The sequence below is a fragment of the Diceros bicornis genome, chromosome 27 (genome assembly GCF_020826845.1).
Source record: "Diceros bicornis minor isolate mBicDic1 chromosome 27, mDicBic1.mat.cur, whole genome shotgun sequence".
In the NCBI taxonomy this organism is placed as follows: Eukaryota; Metazoa; Chordata; class Mammalia; order Perissodactyla; family Rhinocerotidae; genus Diceros; species Diceros bicornis.
In genome coordinates this window covers 18,076,694-18,095,376 of record NC_080766.1, presented here as the reverse complement: position 1 = coordinate 18,095,376, position 18,683 = coordinate 18,076,694, and the positions used below count along the sequence as shown (strand labels likewise).

At 34.7% G+C, this 18,683-nt stretch overlaps 1 protein-coding gene across 3 annotated transcripts in view; it reads right to left on the bottom strand.

Annotated features, from left to right (window-relative positions):
* The window catches only part of USP25 (ubiquitin specific peptidase 25), a 134,411-nt gene that overhangs the window by 82,969 nt on the left and 32,759 nt on the right, over nucleotides 1–18,683 (bottom strand). For all 3 annotated transcript variants that reach the window (XM_058522941.1, XM_058522943.1, XM_058522942.1), the window contains 2 exons: nucleotides 11,695–11,818; nucleotides 602–764 (listed from right to left, as the gene is read on the bottom strand). In XM_058522941.1, coding sequence (XP_058378924.1) covers nucleotides 602–764; nucleotides 11,695–11,818 — 287 coding nt within the window. The remainder of the gene's footprint in view (nucleotides 1–601; nucleotides 765–11,694; nucleotides 11,819–18,683) is intronic.

Below are 18,683 nucleotides of genomic sequence, written 5' to 3'. Positions count from 1 at the left end.
TTTAGAATAAGGGGCTCAAAAAACATTCCGTTAAGGGCTTTCCAAGTTACAAAGAAAATGTGTTATTCTTGATGCATCAATATTTATTCTTCACATCACTCTTACATATATATTGAGAATTATTTGTCAATCTATACCCTCCTCAAATAAAATGCTTCCTTGTATTAAAAATAGTATTCAAATGACTATAATTCTATGAATAACATTTTCCATTATATACAAACAAATATAATCTCAAAAAAAAAAACAGTTGTGACTTCATATCTGGTTACATCCTTCCCTAAATTTGCAGGACATACAAAAATATTTTCCTTACATTCTGACAACAATTCCTAACAGCAGGGAGGAAGGAGAAATTAATTACAAATAATTCCAAATAAGGCACAGATAGTGTTCTATTGTTAAAACTCCATCCTGGGAGGGAGGAACAGAGCAGGGTGGGGAACACTGCAATCTCTAAACTAGTTCATTAGACAGAAAGGCATATTAAAACCTTACCTGAAGTTATGTTTAAAGTATATAACTTAAAAAAAAAGACAACCCCAAGCCACTTTCCATTGCTATCATGCCCACCAAACAAGATCTGCATAAAGATCCTTACCTGAATAACAGCACTAAACCAGCAAGTATTGCCAACATTCTTTAGACCAACAGGAGCTTTGTCCTGCCTTTTTCTATCATAAGGGTTTCGAGAATCTCTCCAAACTTCCGTAGGTGTCCTCTTCAAACATGCTTTATTTTCTGCTATGCTGGCTTCAAGAACTCTTCACAAATGGGGAGAAAATGATGGAAAAAAATACAGTATTAATTTAGTGCTGTACCCTAGGAAATAGCATACCATAAACTATTTTAATTACTTAAGCTCTGGATAATATATTTGAGGAAGTAATATTTAACGCTAACTTGATTCAAGTAGTGGTTAGCTTTCTTTAAGAATATAGTGGTGGCAATACCAACAGATCAAGAGACATACAGCTTTTTTCCCTAATAAAAATGAAATTTCAAATACAAAAAGACAGTGTTATAATATAGAAAGTGTGTTAAATTATGTTTCAACAAATTAGAGGTTTAGTGCAAGGAATATAGCACCTAGACAAGTTTTCTGAGCAATCATTGTATTAAAGTATATATTTACAATATAACATAATGACTAGTTTTTATAACAGTTACTTTGAATCATCAAGAAAATATTAAAAACTGGACAAATTGCACTTTTACTCCTCTAACCATTAATTTCCTTGCCCATAAAAAAAGTTAAATAAGGTAAATTCTGGGGTTCTTTTCAGTTCTAGACATCTATGACTCTACGACAGCTAAATAAAGGAAGAGAATACTTTTGTGTTAACTTCTTCACCCAAAAGTTTCCCTGGCAAAAAATCTAGTGGAATAAATATCTACATATCCGAATAATAAAAGATTAACCTCTTCAAAATAAATTCACTTACAGAATATCTTAAATATATCTAAACACGGCAAGAGTAATGCTACTTTGCTTAATGACCTTTTTCTTGCTCTTAAGCAAGAAAACCCTAATTCCCACATATGAACTAACCAAGCATTTTGCCTGCTCAAGACATGTGTTACTTAGTATTCTAAATAAGCATAAATAATATTCAGGTGTCTTGACCCATTTTGTGTTAATCACAAAAACCTCAGCAAGAATGAGTTTTTCCAACTTTTTGGCTTCTTGAGTAAATCTCATTTATGGTACATCATCTTTATCACAAAGATTTTGCATCACCAAATTAATGTTAAAATAATATAGCTATACTTCTTAATGATGGGGAAAAAGTAAACTATTCTTTTATCTCTAACAACAGTATTTACAACATGACATTAGATACAATGTAGTAGGATTCCAAACTATCATTACTTAAAATAACTTATGTGAATACAGAATAAAGTCTTTCCTTGGGAATCAATGAAACCACATATTTAAAAAAAGCAAGTAACAACAACATATGTTAAAACGTAAAGATCAAAGTAAACTCATATACTTAAACAGTTTACACCTCTGTCATTTTAAGCCTGATCCACCATTAGCAGCAATATTCTCTGCCCCAAAATCAACTCCCACATGCAGCCACAGCCCCCACCTAGGCTTTCTCTCTTAAACTATGTACCACTAAAATATACCAGAACTCTTTGGAAGGTATTTATTTAGATGAATTGGGGCAGAAGAAAATCAGAATTTATCCAGAACACCCCACAGTTGCCAGAAAGCAAGTTTTCAAGAACATAAGGGGGAGATAAAAAGTCAAAGAGCCAACTTGAGAGGGTTCCTACTATGCAATTGTACAGGTCAGCATAACATAATACAGTAACAATAATACACTGGAACTAACTGAATACGTACAAGGTAATTAGGTTATGCTCAAAAGAGAAAAGTTAACACACAGTACACAAAGGTAAACGTAACACAAAAGGCTGCTGTATATAAGAAGGTATATTTAATTTCTTATTGACATTCATAAACGGGAATGTTTTCATTTGAAAGTTTTTTTCCTTTTGTAATGCATATGTATATTTAGAAGTATAAATAAAGGAATCTTATTTCCATCTTGGTAATTAATTAGAGATGAATGAACAAAAACAAGCAATGAGTTTTGGGAGAAGTAGCAACAATACCATGAACAAGAGAGAAGAATTAGCGCCAGAGGTCATCTACAAGAGATAGAAGAGACATCCGGCAATTGACTAGCAACAGTGGGCATGTACAATAACCATTTAAAAAGAGGATTCTACAACATATTCTAACTGTATAAACTGGTCAAAAGTCTAGGAGAACTACACTCAATCCTGAATCTCCTGGTGGATGAACCTCTACCATTATATATATTTTTTACTACTATGATAATCAAATACTAATAAGAAATGAACCCTTCTGAATAATGCCTACAGACCAGATCACATATATCATAATGACCAGGCAATAGATCACATAGACATTTGTTATGAAAAACTTGAGAATACCTAATTTCTACAAAATACACCCAATCTGAAAAATTAAAATCTATATATGTCACATGAAATAATAACAAAAGGAGACTCAGTCTCAAGATCAGATGGATTAAAACTAGGTCTCATGTTCCCCACAGCTGTCAACAACCCAACCCAAATCTACAACCCAGACTGACCTGAGATAATGATATTCTTCTTATTCCAGAGAAGATTACTAAAACCCAGAAAGGTTTTTTTTTATGTTTCGATATTGTCAGTTCCCTCACTCTCTTCTTCTTCCCCTCCTCCCACAAAGAAAATACACCTCTTGATTTGTATGTTTACATACAAATAATGTAATGTAAACATTATTAACGGAATGAGATACTGTAAGCTTTTTGGTTCCCTTGCCTACTCTCTCCCCAACAGGATTTGAGAGAACGTATGACCTCAAACGTACTTTCTAGCATCAAGCAGCTTGCCTGCACTGTTTGTTATACTATTCCACAAACGAAGTTGGAAAGGAAAGAAAGTCAAGGATATAAACTGAAGACACCATCTCCCCAGCATTTCTATATACCCTTCTTTACAGAGGTAAAATTAGGTACAAACTGTAATAACTGTTTGATTAGGACTCAAGAGATACATGCTCATTGCTCCTCAAAGTAACCTAAGATATAAAAATAAAAGAATATCCATTTCCTAAATTATATTTATATTTTGTCTGTACATGTATAGGTATATATATAATTAAATATTCATATAACTTAATTCTGTCATATGGTAAATATCATTATCACAAAAGTATGGGTTTTAAAGAAATAGGTGGATTATAATACTCCTTAGCCACACCATATGGTGGAATTATGGTACTAAAAGATGGTGGATGAAAGAATGTCATGACTTTGTGATCTCTTTGATTTAGAGCTTATAACACATTCAGTTTTGTATCACCGGGGACTTACAACATGCTTCAGTAGGTTTCCTTCTACCGCCTCCTCCTGGCTACTAAAGGACTTCATAAACACATCTATCACACTGCACCAAAAACATTTATTAATTAACCAGTCTCTCCCATTAGCATCTGGAGCACAGAAACACAGATCTGTTTCATCCCTAGAGCCTACATGATATATATAGGGGCTAAACAAGTGTTTGAAGCAAATGGACAATCAAGATGTTAGATGCTGCTATACCTCTTTGTTATTTTTTTAGCAAAAGCCCAACCTCCAGCCAAATACTACTCTATTCCTAAGCCCTTGTCCCTTTCTATAGTCCAGTACTGGCATAATGAATACAAACTTTCTATCAAGTCAAGTCCTACGTAAGAGTTCCTTCCCTAGCCTCACCAAAGTAAAGCCAGTGATACTACACAGGCTTTGAATCAGCAGAGTATGCACTAGCTATATTCCAGGTATTAAGCCTGCTAGTAGAGAGAAAGAAAAAAAAATAAACACTGCAAATCTCAGAGAGCTCAGAAATAGCGTGTAACAAAATGTAGCATGCCAAGAGAGGCAACCCCAAAGCCACAATCAAAAACCAACCCGCCCCTACACATTACCTGCTTTCTTATCTTCCCAACACTGGTCATGACCATGGCATTCAGCAATATAAAAAGATAACAAAATGTTTTGCTGTTTCTTTTCCTCCCACACACTATACTGAACGTTTAGTGCACTTACTTATGGTATATGTTTACCTTCCCATTAAAATTTTGCTACACTGATGTGGGTTTGGGTTTTTTGCTTGTTTTATTTTGTATTGTTATTTAAATTGCATTACAGCAGTAATGTTGCCAACATTCCACTTTAGATCATCTAAGTCCATTTTGGGGAAGCGTCATACTCACTGGAAAACACGAATATCATTTAAGTTGCACAGATCAACCAAAAATAAAAGAAAAAAGAAGGAAGTGAGGGAGGAAAGGAGAGATGAAAGAAGGAAGGAATCATATTGTTAATTTACTTAAATAAAAACCAACTGGTGGGGCCAGCCCAGTGGCGCAAGCAGTTAAGTGTGTGCGCTCTGCTGCGGCGGCCCGGGGTTTGCAGGTTCAGATCTCGGGCAAGCACCGACGCACCGCTTGTCAGGCCATGCTGTGGCGGCGTCCCACATAAAGTGGAGGAAGATGGGCACGGATGTTAGCCCAGGGACAGTATTCCTCAGCAAAAAGAGGAGGACTGGCAGATGTTAGCTCAGGGCTGATCTTCCTCACAAAAAAAAAAAAAAAAAAAACCAACTGGTATCTTGATTGGATCACACTAAACCCATAAGTCAATTTAAGGAGAACTGATCAGTTTTACATGTTCAGTCCTCCAATTTGCAAAAGAAAACATATTTCCAATTACTTACATATTCATTAAAGTGTCTCAATGATATTTAACAATTTTCTTCTTGGAGTTCTTGCACATTTCTTATTAGATTTATTCCTGGTCTTTAATAGTTTCACGTGTTTTAAAAGGTAGCTTTTAAAATTTTACCTTCTCATTCTTTCCTATACATAGAAATATAATTTTTGTATATTGATTATTAATCAACATAGCTAAATACATTTTTTCTCCTTGGTAAGAATACTTTATTGAGGGATAATTTACATATAATAAGATATAGAAATCTTAAATGGACAGTTCAGTGAAATTTTTTACATATGTATACACCCATGTGACCACCACCTAGACCAAGATATAGAAAATTTCCATCATTCCAGAAAATTCTCTCAGGCCCTTTTTCAGCCAACAGTGTCCTTTCCTTCCCCCAGATAATCACCATTCTGACTTCTATCACCATAAATCGGTTTTGCCTGTCCTTAAACATCACATAAATGCAATCACACAGCAGTTACTCTTTTGTGTCAAGTTTCTTTCACTCAACATATTGTTTTGAGTATTCCTCCACATTTTTGCCAGTACCAGGGAAATGTTTTCCATTATATTGTTCAGTATTCCATTGTGTGAATATACCACTATTGTCTACTATTCTGCTCTTATGGATATTTGGTTGTTTACAGTTTTTAGTTATTATCAATAAAGGTACTCTGCGCTCCCTTCTCAAGGGTCTATACCTAGGAGTGGAAATACTAAATCCTAGCATAGTATATGTCGATATTCATTAGAAATTCCCAGTTTTCCAAAAAGGTTATACCATTATTCATTCTTACTAACACTATATGACATTCCAATTGCTCTACATGCTCGCCAATACTTGGTATTGTCAGTCTTTTTCATTTTTGCTATTGTGATGGATATACAGTGGTGCCTGTTCTCTAATGAGATGACTCATCAAGCTTGCACTACCCAGATCACCACCATTTCTGCAATCTATCATCATATCCAATACGGCAACATATTCACAATCATACTAAGTACCATTTAAGGGACTCTATGTTTCTGACATAGAGGTTACCACTGCAGGTCAGACATGTGACTGCTCCCAAAAGTTGACCTGTTTCTATCATGGTGAAGGAGTTCACATTGTACAGGGGGTGTGGCTGCCCACTCCTGGCAGACTGACTACATTAGTCCTTTGACCACTCCCCACCTGCCCCGACCTTTCTTAGCACTACAAGTGGTACCTCAGTGTTGCTGATACTTTTTCAAGTGACAGTGTTGCTGTTCCAGTCTTATCAGCCAACTCTGGCCATACCCTTGTGGCCCTTGGAACTAATCTGTTTCATATTTTCAACCTTTCCAGACCACTTGTAATCTGATACTTTCCAGACCACTTGTAATCTGATAATGGTGTACCTTTTATCATAAAAGCCACTCAAAAATGAATGATAGTCAAGTATTCAATGGACCTTCTACGCTTCCTACCATCCACGGACATCTGGTATTGTTGAGCCTTAGAATTCTCCTCATAAATCAACTTAAAAAGGTTTGCAATTGCCTCCCTCTCCTACCACACATCTTAAGGCAGTTCCCCCTCACAGCTGCTTCCTAGGTAATGATCAGGATGAAAATGATAGTAGTTATAGAGACCAACTTAAAAATTGAGAATTTCGACCTAACCACTCCTGGATATGATGTTCTTTTCTTTCTCCAAGTGGCAACTCTCAGCTGTCCTGGTTAGTAAACCCTCCAGGTGGCTCCCAAATTTAATTCCAGTTCAGACACCTGGATTTCCTTGTTGAACTGAATGGTCTTAGAATGTAAAGATAACGATTATTTGGTTGAGTACACTGCTCACCCAGTTTCATTACAGTGGCCCATGTTGGCCAAAGTGGGAAGCACAATGGGTCCCTGTAAATTTTATAAAAATGGCTTTGTTCCTCTTGTACCTGCCCTTCTGGACAAAAAGTTGGGTACAAGTAGGAAATTACTGGAAAAAAAGGTACAATTACTGGGACACACTGATTTTGTGGCAGTGGAGGCAATATAACCACTCCACATCTGGGGGTATAGGAGACATGAACAGGAGGGGCATTAATAATCTTTGTCTTTCAGAACTGCCCCTGGAGCCTTAATCACAAAGAAAAATGCCCTGGTGAGACTACCCCGCACTGTTTCACTGAGTATAATATTCTGGCAATTATTTTCTTTCCATTCATTGAAAATCATTTTATTATTTTCATGTTGTCTTATTGCTGTGTCAATTTGCGTCATTTGTCACTTTCTCTGTCACTAATTTTAGGATAATTCCACCTTTTTTCTCTGAGTACTTTTAAGATCTCAGTCTTAAGTGCTCTGGAGTATCACTGTAATGAACCTAGGTAAGGGTTTCTTTTAATTTTCCTGACTGGCATTTGTTGGGCCTTGTGAAATTACAGGTTATCTTTTCACTTCTGAAAAATTCTCAGTGATTATCTCTTTAAATTTGGCCTCTGACCCACTCTCTCCCCTCCTTGTGTAATACTAATTAATGTACATTAGACCTACTCACTTTTTTTCCCATGTCTTTCAACTTTCCTCTATATTTTCCATCTTTTTAGCTGTCTGTTACAGGTTGGATAATTTCTTCTCACATATCTTCCAGTCTACTAATATGTTCTTTAGCTACATCTAATCTGCTATTAAACCTAGGTCCTGTACTTTTTTTTTTTACTTGAGTAATTCTAATTTTCATTTCCAGAAGATTATGTTCAGTTCTTTTTCAAATGTGTTAAATCATATTTTTAAGCATTTATTGTTTCCTTTAAAAGCTAAAGCATAGTTCTATCAATCACAATATCTAAATACATGAGTGCATTTTTGCTGTCTATTATTTTTGCTGATTCTCACAGTGACTTCTTCCCAAGTACCAGGGTAATTTTGACTGGTGGTGCTTGTAGAGCTTCAAAAGTTACTGAAGGGGATTCTCTGAGGCCAAGGATAAAGACAACTTCCTAGAGAGAGAATGTATCTTTGATTCTGCCAGGACCTAGAGACAACACAAATCCAACACCATTTAAAACTAATTTCCCAAGTTGGGATTTATTGGACCACTAAAGTGACACAAATTACCTGCAAAACCATGGTACAACTTCTCAGGGGCAAGTTTCATCACCTCAAATAGCACCCTTCAGAGCTAAGGCAACTATCTTTGTAGTGCTCTAGGGGTTCTGAAAGAGGGGGATACTTCTGATTTACCCTTATTGTGAATATGTCATCCTTTGACATACCACTTAATGAGGGGAATGATCTCCTATTAAAGCTCTCCAGCATACACAGATGATGTCCTTTGACTTCTTTTTCCCACCCTCAATAAGGATATCATAACTGAAGTTTATACACACAAGCAAATTTACACACACAGGCAAATTCTATCACATCAAAAAGTGACTTTCAGTGTGCTGAACTTATTCCTTCGGCTTCCTGCTTTCACTTTGATTTTAGTAAAATTTTTAAATATTTTATATCCAACAGAAACAACACATTCCAGTTGTTTCCACTAGAAAATTTGTCTTAGTCTACTATATTTCTTGAAATAGCTGGAGGTGTGCTCTTTTAACTAGAACCTAGCCCTACCTTCTACCCAGCTAGGTCAAAGTCATTTCATAATGCAAGCCATTTTCACAAGAAATATGCCATAGACACAAACCTGTCACAACGTAGTTTATTAGTAAATTTCAACTATCTATACCCTACTTGTTCCCTATCTAAGCAATGATAACCAAGAGATAATTATAATATAATACATCCAATCCTGACATTAATGAGTAATTATATTAAGAAGTACACTTTAAAAATGTTCAACTTAAAAAATTTTACCATGAAATTTGAGTGCCTAAACACAGGATTATAAGATATAAAAAGATAGGCTTTATCTCATCTAATTATACACAATAATGTAGTATTCCAAATGTGTGAATTCATACTAAAGTATGTCTATTGAAATATAACCAGAGTCAAATGATCCCAGGATTTTATTTTGGCAAGATTTCATCATCTGAACTTGGATAATGAACAAGTAGTTAAATTTACTTTTAAGCATGATACATAATTTGCATAATTTTGCCTTTTGAATTTAGAGTCCTAAGCCTTAATAAAACCCATAAAAACAAATATATCTTTGCCAAATGTGTAGCTAGAACTGACATTTCCTTTTCTGTGATACAATGTGATTTACATATGTGCTTATTAACTGCCTATTTTGCATTTAACACTTTTTGTTAACTGTAAATTATAAAACCTACATATAAAAAAATTACATTTTGCAACAGTAAATTAACACGACTTTTTACTTCTACAGCGTATAATTTAATGTAACATTTTATGGCATATTACACTATGCCAAAGCTCTGTAATGTTATCTACAATAAAAATATTTATAAAATATTTACTATTTTAAAAGTACATTAAAATTTAAAAGACGAAGAATAAAAAAGAACATTATCTTATTTTATTTTCCATTTGGACAAAAATGAATATCTAAAACAATATATAATATATACATTAAACTTAATAACAGATTAGGAATAGTTTTAATCCCTTAACTCTTAAGTTATTTTTACTTTTTATTATCTAATTAGTACATGTTCTTTTAATTAGAAAACACATGATAAAAAACTACTGACAATATTTGGTATATAAGCTTCCAGGGTTTTATAAATTTATATACTAATATAAATTCATTAAAAAAATACATATACTCTTTAAAATAATATTTGTATCATAGTATGTATTCTATTTTATAACCTCTTTTTCACACAATAGATCATCATTCCCCTTAAACATGAAATCCAACTCACGTTATTTCATGTTTAAAATATTTCTCAAAGCTGAAATATTGTCAAGTTTTATAATATTAAAGATAATTATTTCATTCCAATCCATTTTTTTAAGACAAAACCTAATTTTATAATTGTTCCAAAACCTTGCAAAATAAGCCTGACTAAAACGTCTAAGGATAGCATATGCATTTTTGGTTTTCATTTAAAATTAGCATTAAATGTTATTAGCCACAATGAAAGAGAACAATGGATTTTAATTAAGTCTTTCCCTCTTAAAATAATGTCTTACAAAGTAGTTTCCAAAGTACCATTTAAAAACATTAAGAAGTATTACTAAGAAAAATTAGTGCCTTTGCTACACATAGCATTTTGAGACATCTCTTACCATACAATAATCTCAGATTACTTAGAAAGAAATATAGTACTGATATTGTGCCAAGGGAAATTATCTGAGGAAGCTGGTACATTCTGCTACCAAACAACTGTGTTACAGGGAAAAGAACACTGAAGTCCTAACACCCATCTCAGCTGTGTACCTTTGGAAAAATCATTTAACCTCTTATAAGATAAATTTCTTCTTCAGTAAGATAGAGTTACCACAGCTTCCAAAGAGTTGTTTAGAAGATCATACAGTCATGCATCACTTAATGACAGGGATATGTTCTGAGAAATGCATCATTAGGTGATTTTCTCATTGCATGCACATCACACAGTGTGCTGACACAAACCTAGATGATTTAGCCCACAACATACCTAGGGTATATGGTACTAATCTTACGGGACCACCACTCTATATGCAGTTCATCACTGACCAAAATGTCATTATGCAGCACATGACTGTAGCTACTTATAACTTAAAGTTTTTTAAATCAACATGGCTTTGTAATAAAATCAAATTTATTTATTTGATCCTTCAGTGGATCAAATTGTTTTAAACGAAAAAGTTTTGGTTATTAAATCAAAAGATGTATTCTATCACATCTCTTGGAATCTTGCCCAATTCTTAAAAAAAAAAAAAAACCCTATAAAGATACTACCGTATTATATATATACCATATTATAGATCAGAGGTTGGTAAACTACAACGCATGGACCAAATGCAGCTGGCAGCCTGTTTTTGTAAATCAGGATTCATTGGAACACAGCCACACTCATTAAAGTATGTATTATCTATAACTGCTTCTGCACTACAACAACAGAGTTGACTAATTGTGACAGAAACCATATGGCCAACAAAGCCTAAAATATTTACTATTGGCCCTTTACAGAAGAATTTTGCTGACCCCTTCTATAAATTACTATAAATTGAATTGGACAATGTATCCAAAAGGGATTGAGGGGAAAAAAATCAAACTTTAAAATATACACCTAAATTTAATGCCCTAAAATGCCACTCCAAAAGTCCTAAAAATCTAAGCTTCAAATGCAATTGGAACTAGAATATGAAAATTTTGGTTACATAAAATATAAAAACAATACTGGAGTATATTAATAGCTTATTTAGAATAACAAAGTATATTTTTGTGCCTCTTGAAATTAAGTAAAGCCAATTATTATTTCTATTATAAATAGTACTTATATCTACTTTACACAAATTATGTTTTTACCTGCTAATGGCTTGCTCCTCATCAGTTATTCCAGTCTCCCTGAATGCCCTGTTTGATTCCGCCAAACTCAAGGCAATTGCTCTCTGAAGATCATCTTTATCATCTCCAGTGAGATCAATCACATCTGAAAAGCAAAACTAACTTTCTCAAAATTAAAAGTCAAACAAAATGAAAGGTAATCTTATTAGGGAGATTTTATACCCAATATACCCTTTCAAACCAAAGCCAGCACCAACTTAATTCTGCATAACAGCCTCTCTGAAGAGAATGCAAACACATTTTAAATTGAATATACTCTGAAACTTAATGTTCTTCTCTACAAAATATACCTAAAAGCAATAAGGGCATAAATATTTTTCATTGCAGAGGAATCTCAATATTTACTATGAAGTCTCTGATTAAAAGATAATAAGCAGAAAGACTGCTAAAAAGTTTCTTCACCAACAAAATTTGAAATCAACATAATTAAACATTTACATTTACGCTTTCTGAGGTTAACCCAAATACACACACATTACAGCTCATCATACTACCACCAAGATGTTATCAAAGTATAATAATTAACAACTGAGCTCTCAAAAATTATGTTTTAGAAACTAATTGACCATAGAGATATATATATATATATATATATGTTTACATATACATTTTTTAAAGCCTGGAAGAATGTGCCAAATTGTTAACAGTGGTTAAGTTTGATGAAGAGGGTTATGGGAGGAGGAAGTGTAAGGATGTTTCATTTTTCTACTTTAAATACTTCTATACCATCTGAATTATTTAATAAACATGCAGTCCTTTTAATCTAAAAAAAGATTTTCATTTCGCAAAAAGAAACACACAAATAAATGAAACTATTCTCTTTTCTTCATGAAAGAAAATAGTCTTTACCCTAAAAGTATTCTTTTTCCAAAGAATAAAGGCTACAATTATTACCACTTTCAGAAAAACACTTTTTAATCCAATTTTCCAATATATATTGGTCAATTTACTTAACCCAGAAGACAACAATAATACTCCCATTACCATTTAAACAATGCTAAGAACTGTAATATGCTGCTAAGTAGGGGATTACAAGACAATATGATGAGAAATAGAAAGAAGTATAGCTGTTATTACCTTATCTTTGTGTGGCTGGGATTATGCTTATTGGTATTTTGGACAAGTTTTGTATTCATTTTGTTTATTTGTATTTGAGACATGTCAAAAATTAATTTTTTTCATTGTAATCCTATAAGTTTACAAGAGGGAAACAAACAAAAAGGAGTAGGGGATGGGAGATAAAATGCTTGCATTTTACCATCTAGCTGTAGGGTTATATAGATGCTAGAAAAGAATATTCCACACTCAATAAGAAAGAAATAATATATATTGAAGTCTGCTTCTATTGTTATCTACACTTTTTCTCCAAACGGTAGCTTACAAGAATATTAAAAATATTAGAAATAATAGTTGGCCATGGAACATATTTTTTAATGACCTTAGAAAGTATAATAAAACCTCACAAAATGTAGTAAGTAGGGTCCAAAAAAATTCAATCAAGTAAAATGTAGAACACATAACAAGGTCATTGAAATGATGGAGTATGCCTAAACATATTAGCAGGCCACAGGTTTCCTAAGTCCAGCTTACAAGACCCACATACACCCAGACCACAGCTGATGATGGGTGTCACCTGAGAGTAACCACCCAGTCCAACTTAAATACTGATGAAGCAGAAGCTAGGACTAGATAGGTAGGAAACGGCCTCATAAAAATGAGAACTATGTTGGTCATTAAATAATGACTCACTCTTAGGTGAGTAAAGAGAGAATAATAGAAGTAAAGGAAATAAGATGAAAATCACAAAAAAAAAAAGGTTTTGGGGATATGATCACTTAGCGCTCAGACTCCATTCTCTCATCCTCCAAGTACTCTTTCTTCAACTACATAAGCTGGAAAGATCAAAACATACAAACAAATCTATTTTCCCGATTCACTGCAGTTAAGGTTCTGGATAAAATTTAGATTCCACCAACTGGATGCACTAACATGAGTTTTGGAAGGCAGAAGTGAGGGGGAAGCCCTTTCCTGCTGCTTTTGGCTGTTTTCTCCAGCATGACTGAACAGATGTGGGTTGTTCCACAGTGGCTTTTCAGTGTCCAATTTTCAGCTTCAGGAATGTCAAGAGATAGAGCAGAAGTGGCAACTAGACTCTGCATTCCAATGTCCAGGCACAGCTCAGCAGCAGTTACCTAATCCTGGCTGCTTGTTCCCTGGGCTGCAGCTAGAGTATGTTCTTAAACTCAGGGGTCCCAGAGGCAGCCTCCTGATTCACTCACTGCCTTCCTGATTGTGGCAGAGGGAGAGCTTCCCTGGCTGGCCAGTCCCATGAGAATCTGGGAGTCATTTCTGAAAGCCGAGCTAGAGATCCTTCCTCCAGTCCTTCCGGTGATTTTTTAAGAACCTAATCCTCCCCTGTATTAAATTTCTTCTTTGAAACTATCTGGAGTGTTTACTGTTTCATCATTGACAAGTAAACCAAACTGGCTAAAGCAGAAACTCATTTAGAAATAGCAACGACTTAAACTTAGAGCTTCTCCATAATTTATCAATTGCAACTCAAGCAACATAAAAGCAAAAAACAAGGCAAGATGTTTTTAACTCTATCTCATACAAGAAATAGAAAACTGAAGTTGTGAGAAATGAAGTATATCATTGTAAGAATCAAGAATGGTGGACAGACTTCAAATTTAAGTCTTCTATTAAATCCAGTGGGATTTCCTTCAGACTAGCAGTTCTCCAAGTGTAGTCCATGGATCTTTAGGGATCCCCTATAGCCGTATGAGGGAAAGGGGTTCCTTAAGTAAAAAATATTCTCATAACACTAAGGTGTCATCTGCCTTTTCTACTGTGGTCACATTTGCACTGATGATGCAAAACAACAATGCATAAAACTGGTGCACCTAGCACACAAACCAAGGCAGTAGCACCAAGTTGTGTGAGCAATTCATTGTATTACACACAACTATGCATACTCACTATTCAAAAAAAAAAAAAGCCAGTCTCCCTTAAGTCCTTGACAAAAAGGGAAAAATCAGTTTTCTTAAATCTCAAACACTGACAAATTTTCTTTTAATTCTATGTGACAAATAGGAAGTATGCATAGTACTTCTACTGTATATCCAAAGCACACTGTTGCTAAAGAAAAAACACAAGTGCAATGCTTGAGCTGCAAGCTGAAGTAGCTGATATTTTTCATGGTACACTATTTTTACTTGAAAGAACAACTGACAAACCACAAGCTATGATTATTCAGACTTGAGTAACTGACAGATGTTTTCTTGAAAATAAACAAAGCAAATCTGTTACTTGAAGGAGAATGAATGACAGTATTTGTCGTCAATGATTAATAGAGAATTTTCAAGCAAAAATCAGAACTTTGGAAAACTTGTTTCCACCACTATGAGTGTTTCCACCACTATGGATATCTTCCCAAAACTTAAAAGGATTTCTGGTGAAATCAGGTGATATTAACAATTTCAATTTCTTTTATAATGTAGATATTCTTCCAACATTTGAAGGGAAATCTCTTCCAAATTACCAATGCACAGTATTATAAAATCATGCATGGGTAAACAACCCATTCAAAGAGCAAGGTAAGCGATAAAGACACTAGAAGCATCTTTTGTTCTAATATTTGGTCTTTGACCCTGGATCCTGACACAGAGCTTCTAAATCACCTGGCATTTCCTGGGTGATAAGAGCATCTTTTGTTCTAATGAAGTGACTCTTGGTGGGCTCCTGTATAGCTTCAGGATGGGCACTGATCACAAGAAAGACCAAACCATGATTAGAAGCTTAGAACTTTGAGCCCCATGTCTCATCCTCTGGGGAGCAGAGAGGGGCTAGAAATTAAGTTAATAATAGATCACGCCCACCTGATGAAGCCTCCATAAAAATTCCTAAAGTACAGGGCTCAGAGAGCTTCTGGGTTAGTGAATATATGCACATGCTGGGAGAGTGGCATACCCCAAATCCATGAGACAGAAGCTCCTGCACTCAGGACCCTTCCAGACCTTGCCCTAAGTACCTCTTCACCTGGCTATCCATCTGTATCCATTATCAGATCCTGTATTACATAATAAACAGGTAAATGTGTTTCCCTGAGTTCTGTGAGCCCTTATAGCAAATTATCAAACTTGAGGAGGGTGTCATGGGAACCCCCAATATGTAGCCAAATCAGACAGAAGTATGGGTAACCTGGGAACCCACTACTTCTAACTGGCATCTAAAGTGGGGGCAGTCTTGTGTGACTGCCCTTAACCTGTGGGATCTGATGCTACCTCCAGGTAGTGTCAGAATTGAACTGAATTGTAGGACACCCAGCTGGTGTCAGAGAATTGGTCAGGTGTGGGAAAAAGTCACACATCTGGTGTCAGAAGTATTGAGTGTGGGCAGAGGAAGAAACAAGCAATGGTAGCCTTTAATGCTAGAAAGGTTGGTTGGCCAGAGACTACTGTCCTCAACTGAAAAGCTGGGACTTTTTCCTTTAAGCAATGGAGAAAGTTTATTTATTATATGTAGTTTCACTGTAATTACCATAATTTTCTCCATGATGTTCCCATTATTCCATAAAGCCTCTTCTTCCCATAAGATATTTTAGAACAATATGGCAATCCTGAAAGAAGACTATTATAACCTACTCACATACCAAATACATATGACTTTAAGATCAGATATTAATAAAGTAAAATGCTATTTCAATACAATGGTTAAATCTGAATTTCTTCTTTGTTTGGAGTTAGTGGAGTGATTTCCATAAAACATGTAATGAACTACCAATTTCACAATGAAAACTAGCCCTCTATGATTTTCTTATACACTCACACTCAAAAAGGAACAGAGAATAAACTTGGCGTAAACAATTTCTAATTGGCAAAACTAAATAAAAGTTTAGCCTGTGTAACAAAGTATTATGAATATTTTTATATCTGTGCCATGGGAGGACCTTGGTAAAACACTCAAACTTTGTTTTAACCAACCCTCCCTCTAGTATTAGTGTGAACACAATTCAAGGGCACAGGCATGTTAGTGTTAGTTGAATACCACTGTAGAAAATCACACATTACAAAAGCCTATGCACAGTAATCTCCAACATTTTCAAGACTGCTCAAATTAAAACATTTTTCTGTAAGGTCGGAAATATATATACCAAAACATAACACTCACCCTAAAAATTCTTGTACATTCCAAAGAATTACCATTTCAGCAAAACTTAAATATCAACTACCAAACATTTTTCTGCTAACTCCAAAATATAGGCAGTCATCAGCTTGTCAATGAATTAGACTTCAAATGTATGCATTGTTTTTAACTCATAATTCAATTTCCCATAAAAACAGTACATTAAATGACAAAAGGCTTCCAAGTTAGTTCAAAAAAAAAACCTACTTAGCCCATAATACAGTTGAACCACAATATATGTAAAGATTTTGATTTTAGAAGGAAAAAAAGCTCTTCCGTTGTTTTCCTTATCTACATAAGGCTAAGCATACGTGAAATACTTTATTTTATAAGCCACGTTTATATTTACCACCAGCAAAGATTTCTGGGCAGGAGAATGATGTGAGCAGAAAGAACTCTGTTTTAGGACTTAGGAGTTAAGAGTCTTGAACAAGAGTTTGAGAAGAGTTGTAGGAAGAATATATAGCAGGACAGGAGCAACTGAAGGAAAAGTATGCATACAAAAACTGATAGAACTGCAAACTAAATGGTTGTCTTGGGTGATTAGGAAGAGCAGTAAAAAAAACTTTTTTTTTTTTAAATAAAAAAATAAAATCACTGGGCCACCGGAAGTTGTGATGCCCTTAAGAGAGAAAGGCAAATAGGAACATAGGGATGGTCAGCAGGAGATCAGAAATGAGAATACTACCATTCTCCCTCTCACTATTCATCTCCTGAGCCAAATATACTCCTGCCTGGAGGCCCTAACCTGGGATGCACTTCCCTCAGACATCCACGAGCTTCGCTCCCTCACTTCACTCAGGTATCTGTATAACTGTGACCTCATCCAAGAGACATTCCTTGACTGACCCTTTATCTCAAATAGCATATCCCAAGCCTGACCTACAACCACATCCCCGTCACCTCTGTCCCTTTACCCTGCTTTATTGTTCTTCATGAACTTACGACTACCTGACATTATTTATTTATTGCTTACTGTCTGTCTCCCCCCTTTGTAAACTGACACTCTTTGTGTTTTTTTTAATGGTCTAAAAGTACCTAATACATATTAGGCAATCAATAAATATTTGTTAAGCAAATAAAGGTTAATATCTAGCCTATGGAATAGAGATAAAAATTAATGAGTCATCTTCATAGTGGCACTAACTAGAAGACTTAAGAACATATGCTTTATCCATCTAAAATTTTTTCTAGTAAGTCAAAGGACAAATAGAATAAGGTATAATGTTAAAAGAATACTTAAAAGCAAGAAGACACAAGCAATGTAAATTATGCTCTCCTATACTCCTCTGCCCTCAGTCAGCTATCTTAAAGATGTTTCTACTTTTCCAATCTTCTTACTGCTGAACTCAGATTCTCTAAAACAGTGATGTTCAATAGAACTTTCTGTGATGATGGAAATGTACTATTATCTGTACTGTCCAATATGGTAGGCACTAGTTACATATGACTACTATTTAAAATGTGTCTAGTGCAACAGAAGAACTAAATTTTAACATTAATTTTAATTTATATTTAAATTTAAGTTGCCACACGTGACTGTCGGCAACTATATTGAGATGGTCTTGTTCTGTTTTTAATAACAGCTGCTAAAATTATAAAGGCAGCACTGGTAAGGAAGGAAGGTGGATAGTAAAGGAGCCATTCGTGAGTTTTGTCATCAATTTTACTATGTTTTCAAACTTGGATTGTGGAAAAAAAATAAAGTTAACATTCTATATTAATCAACAAAAAGTGCAAATGCCCATGGCTACCATTCTGCCCTA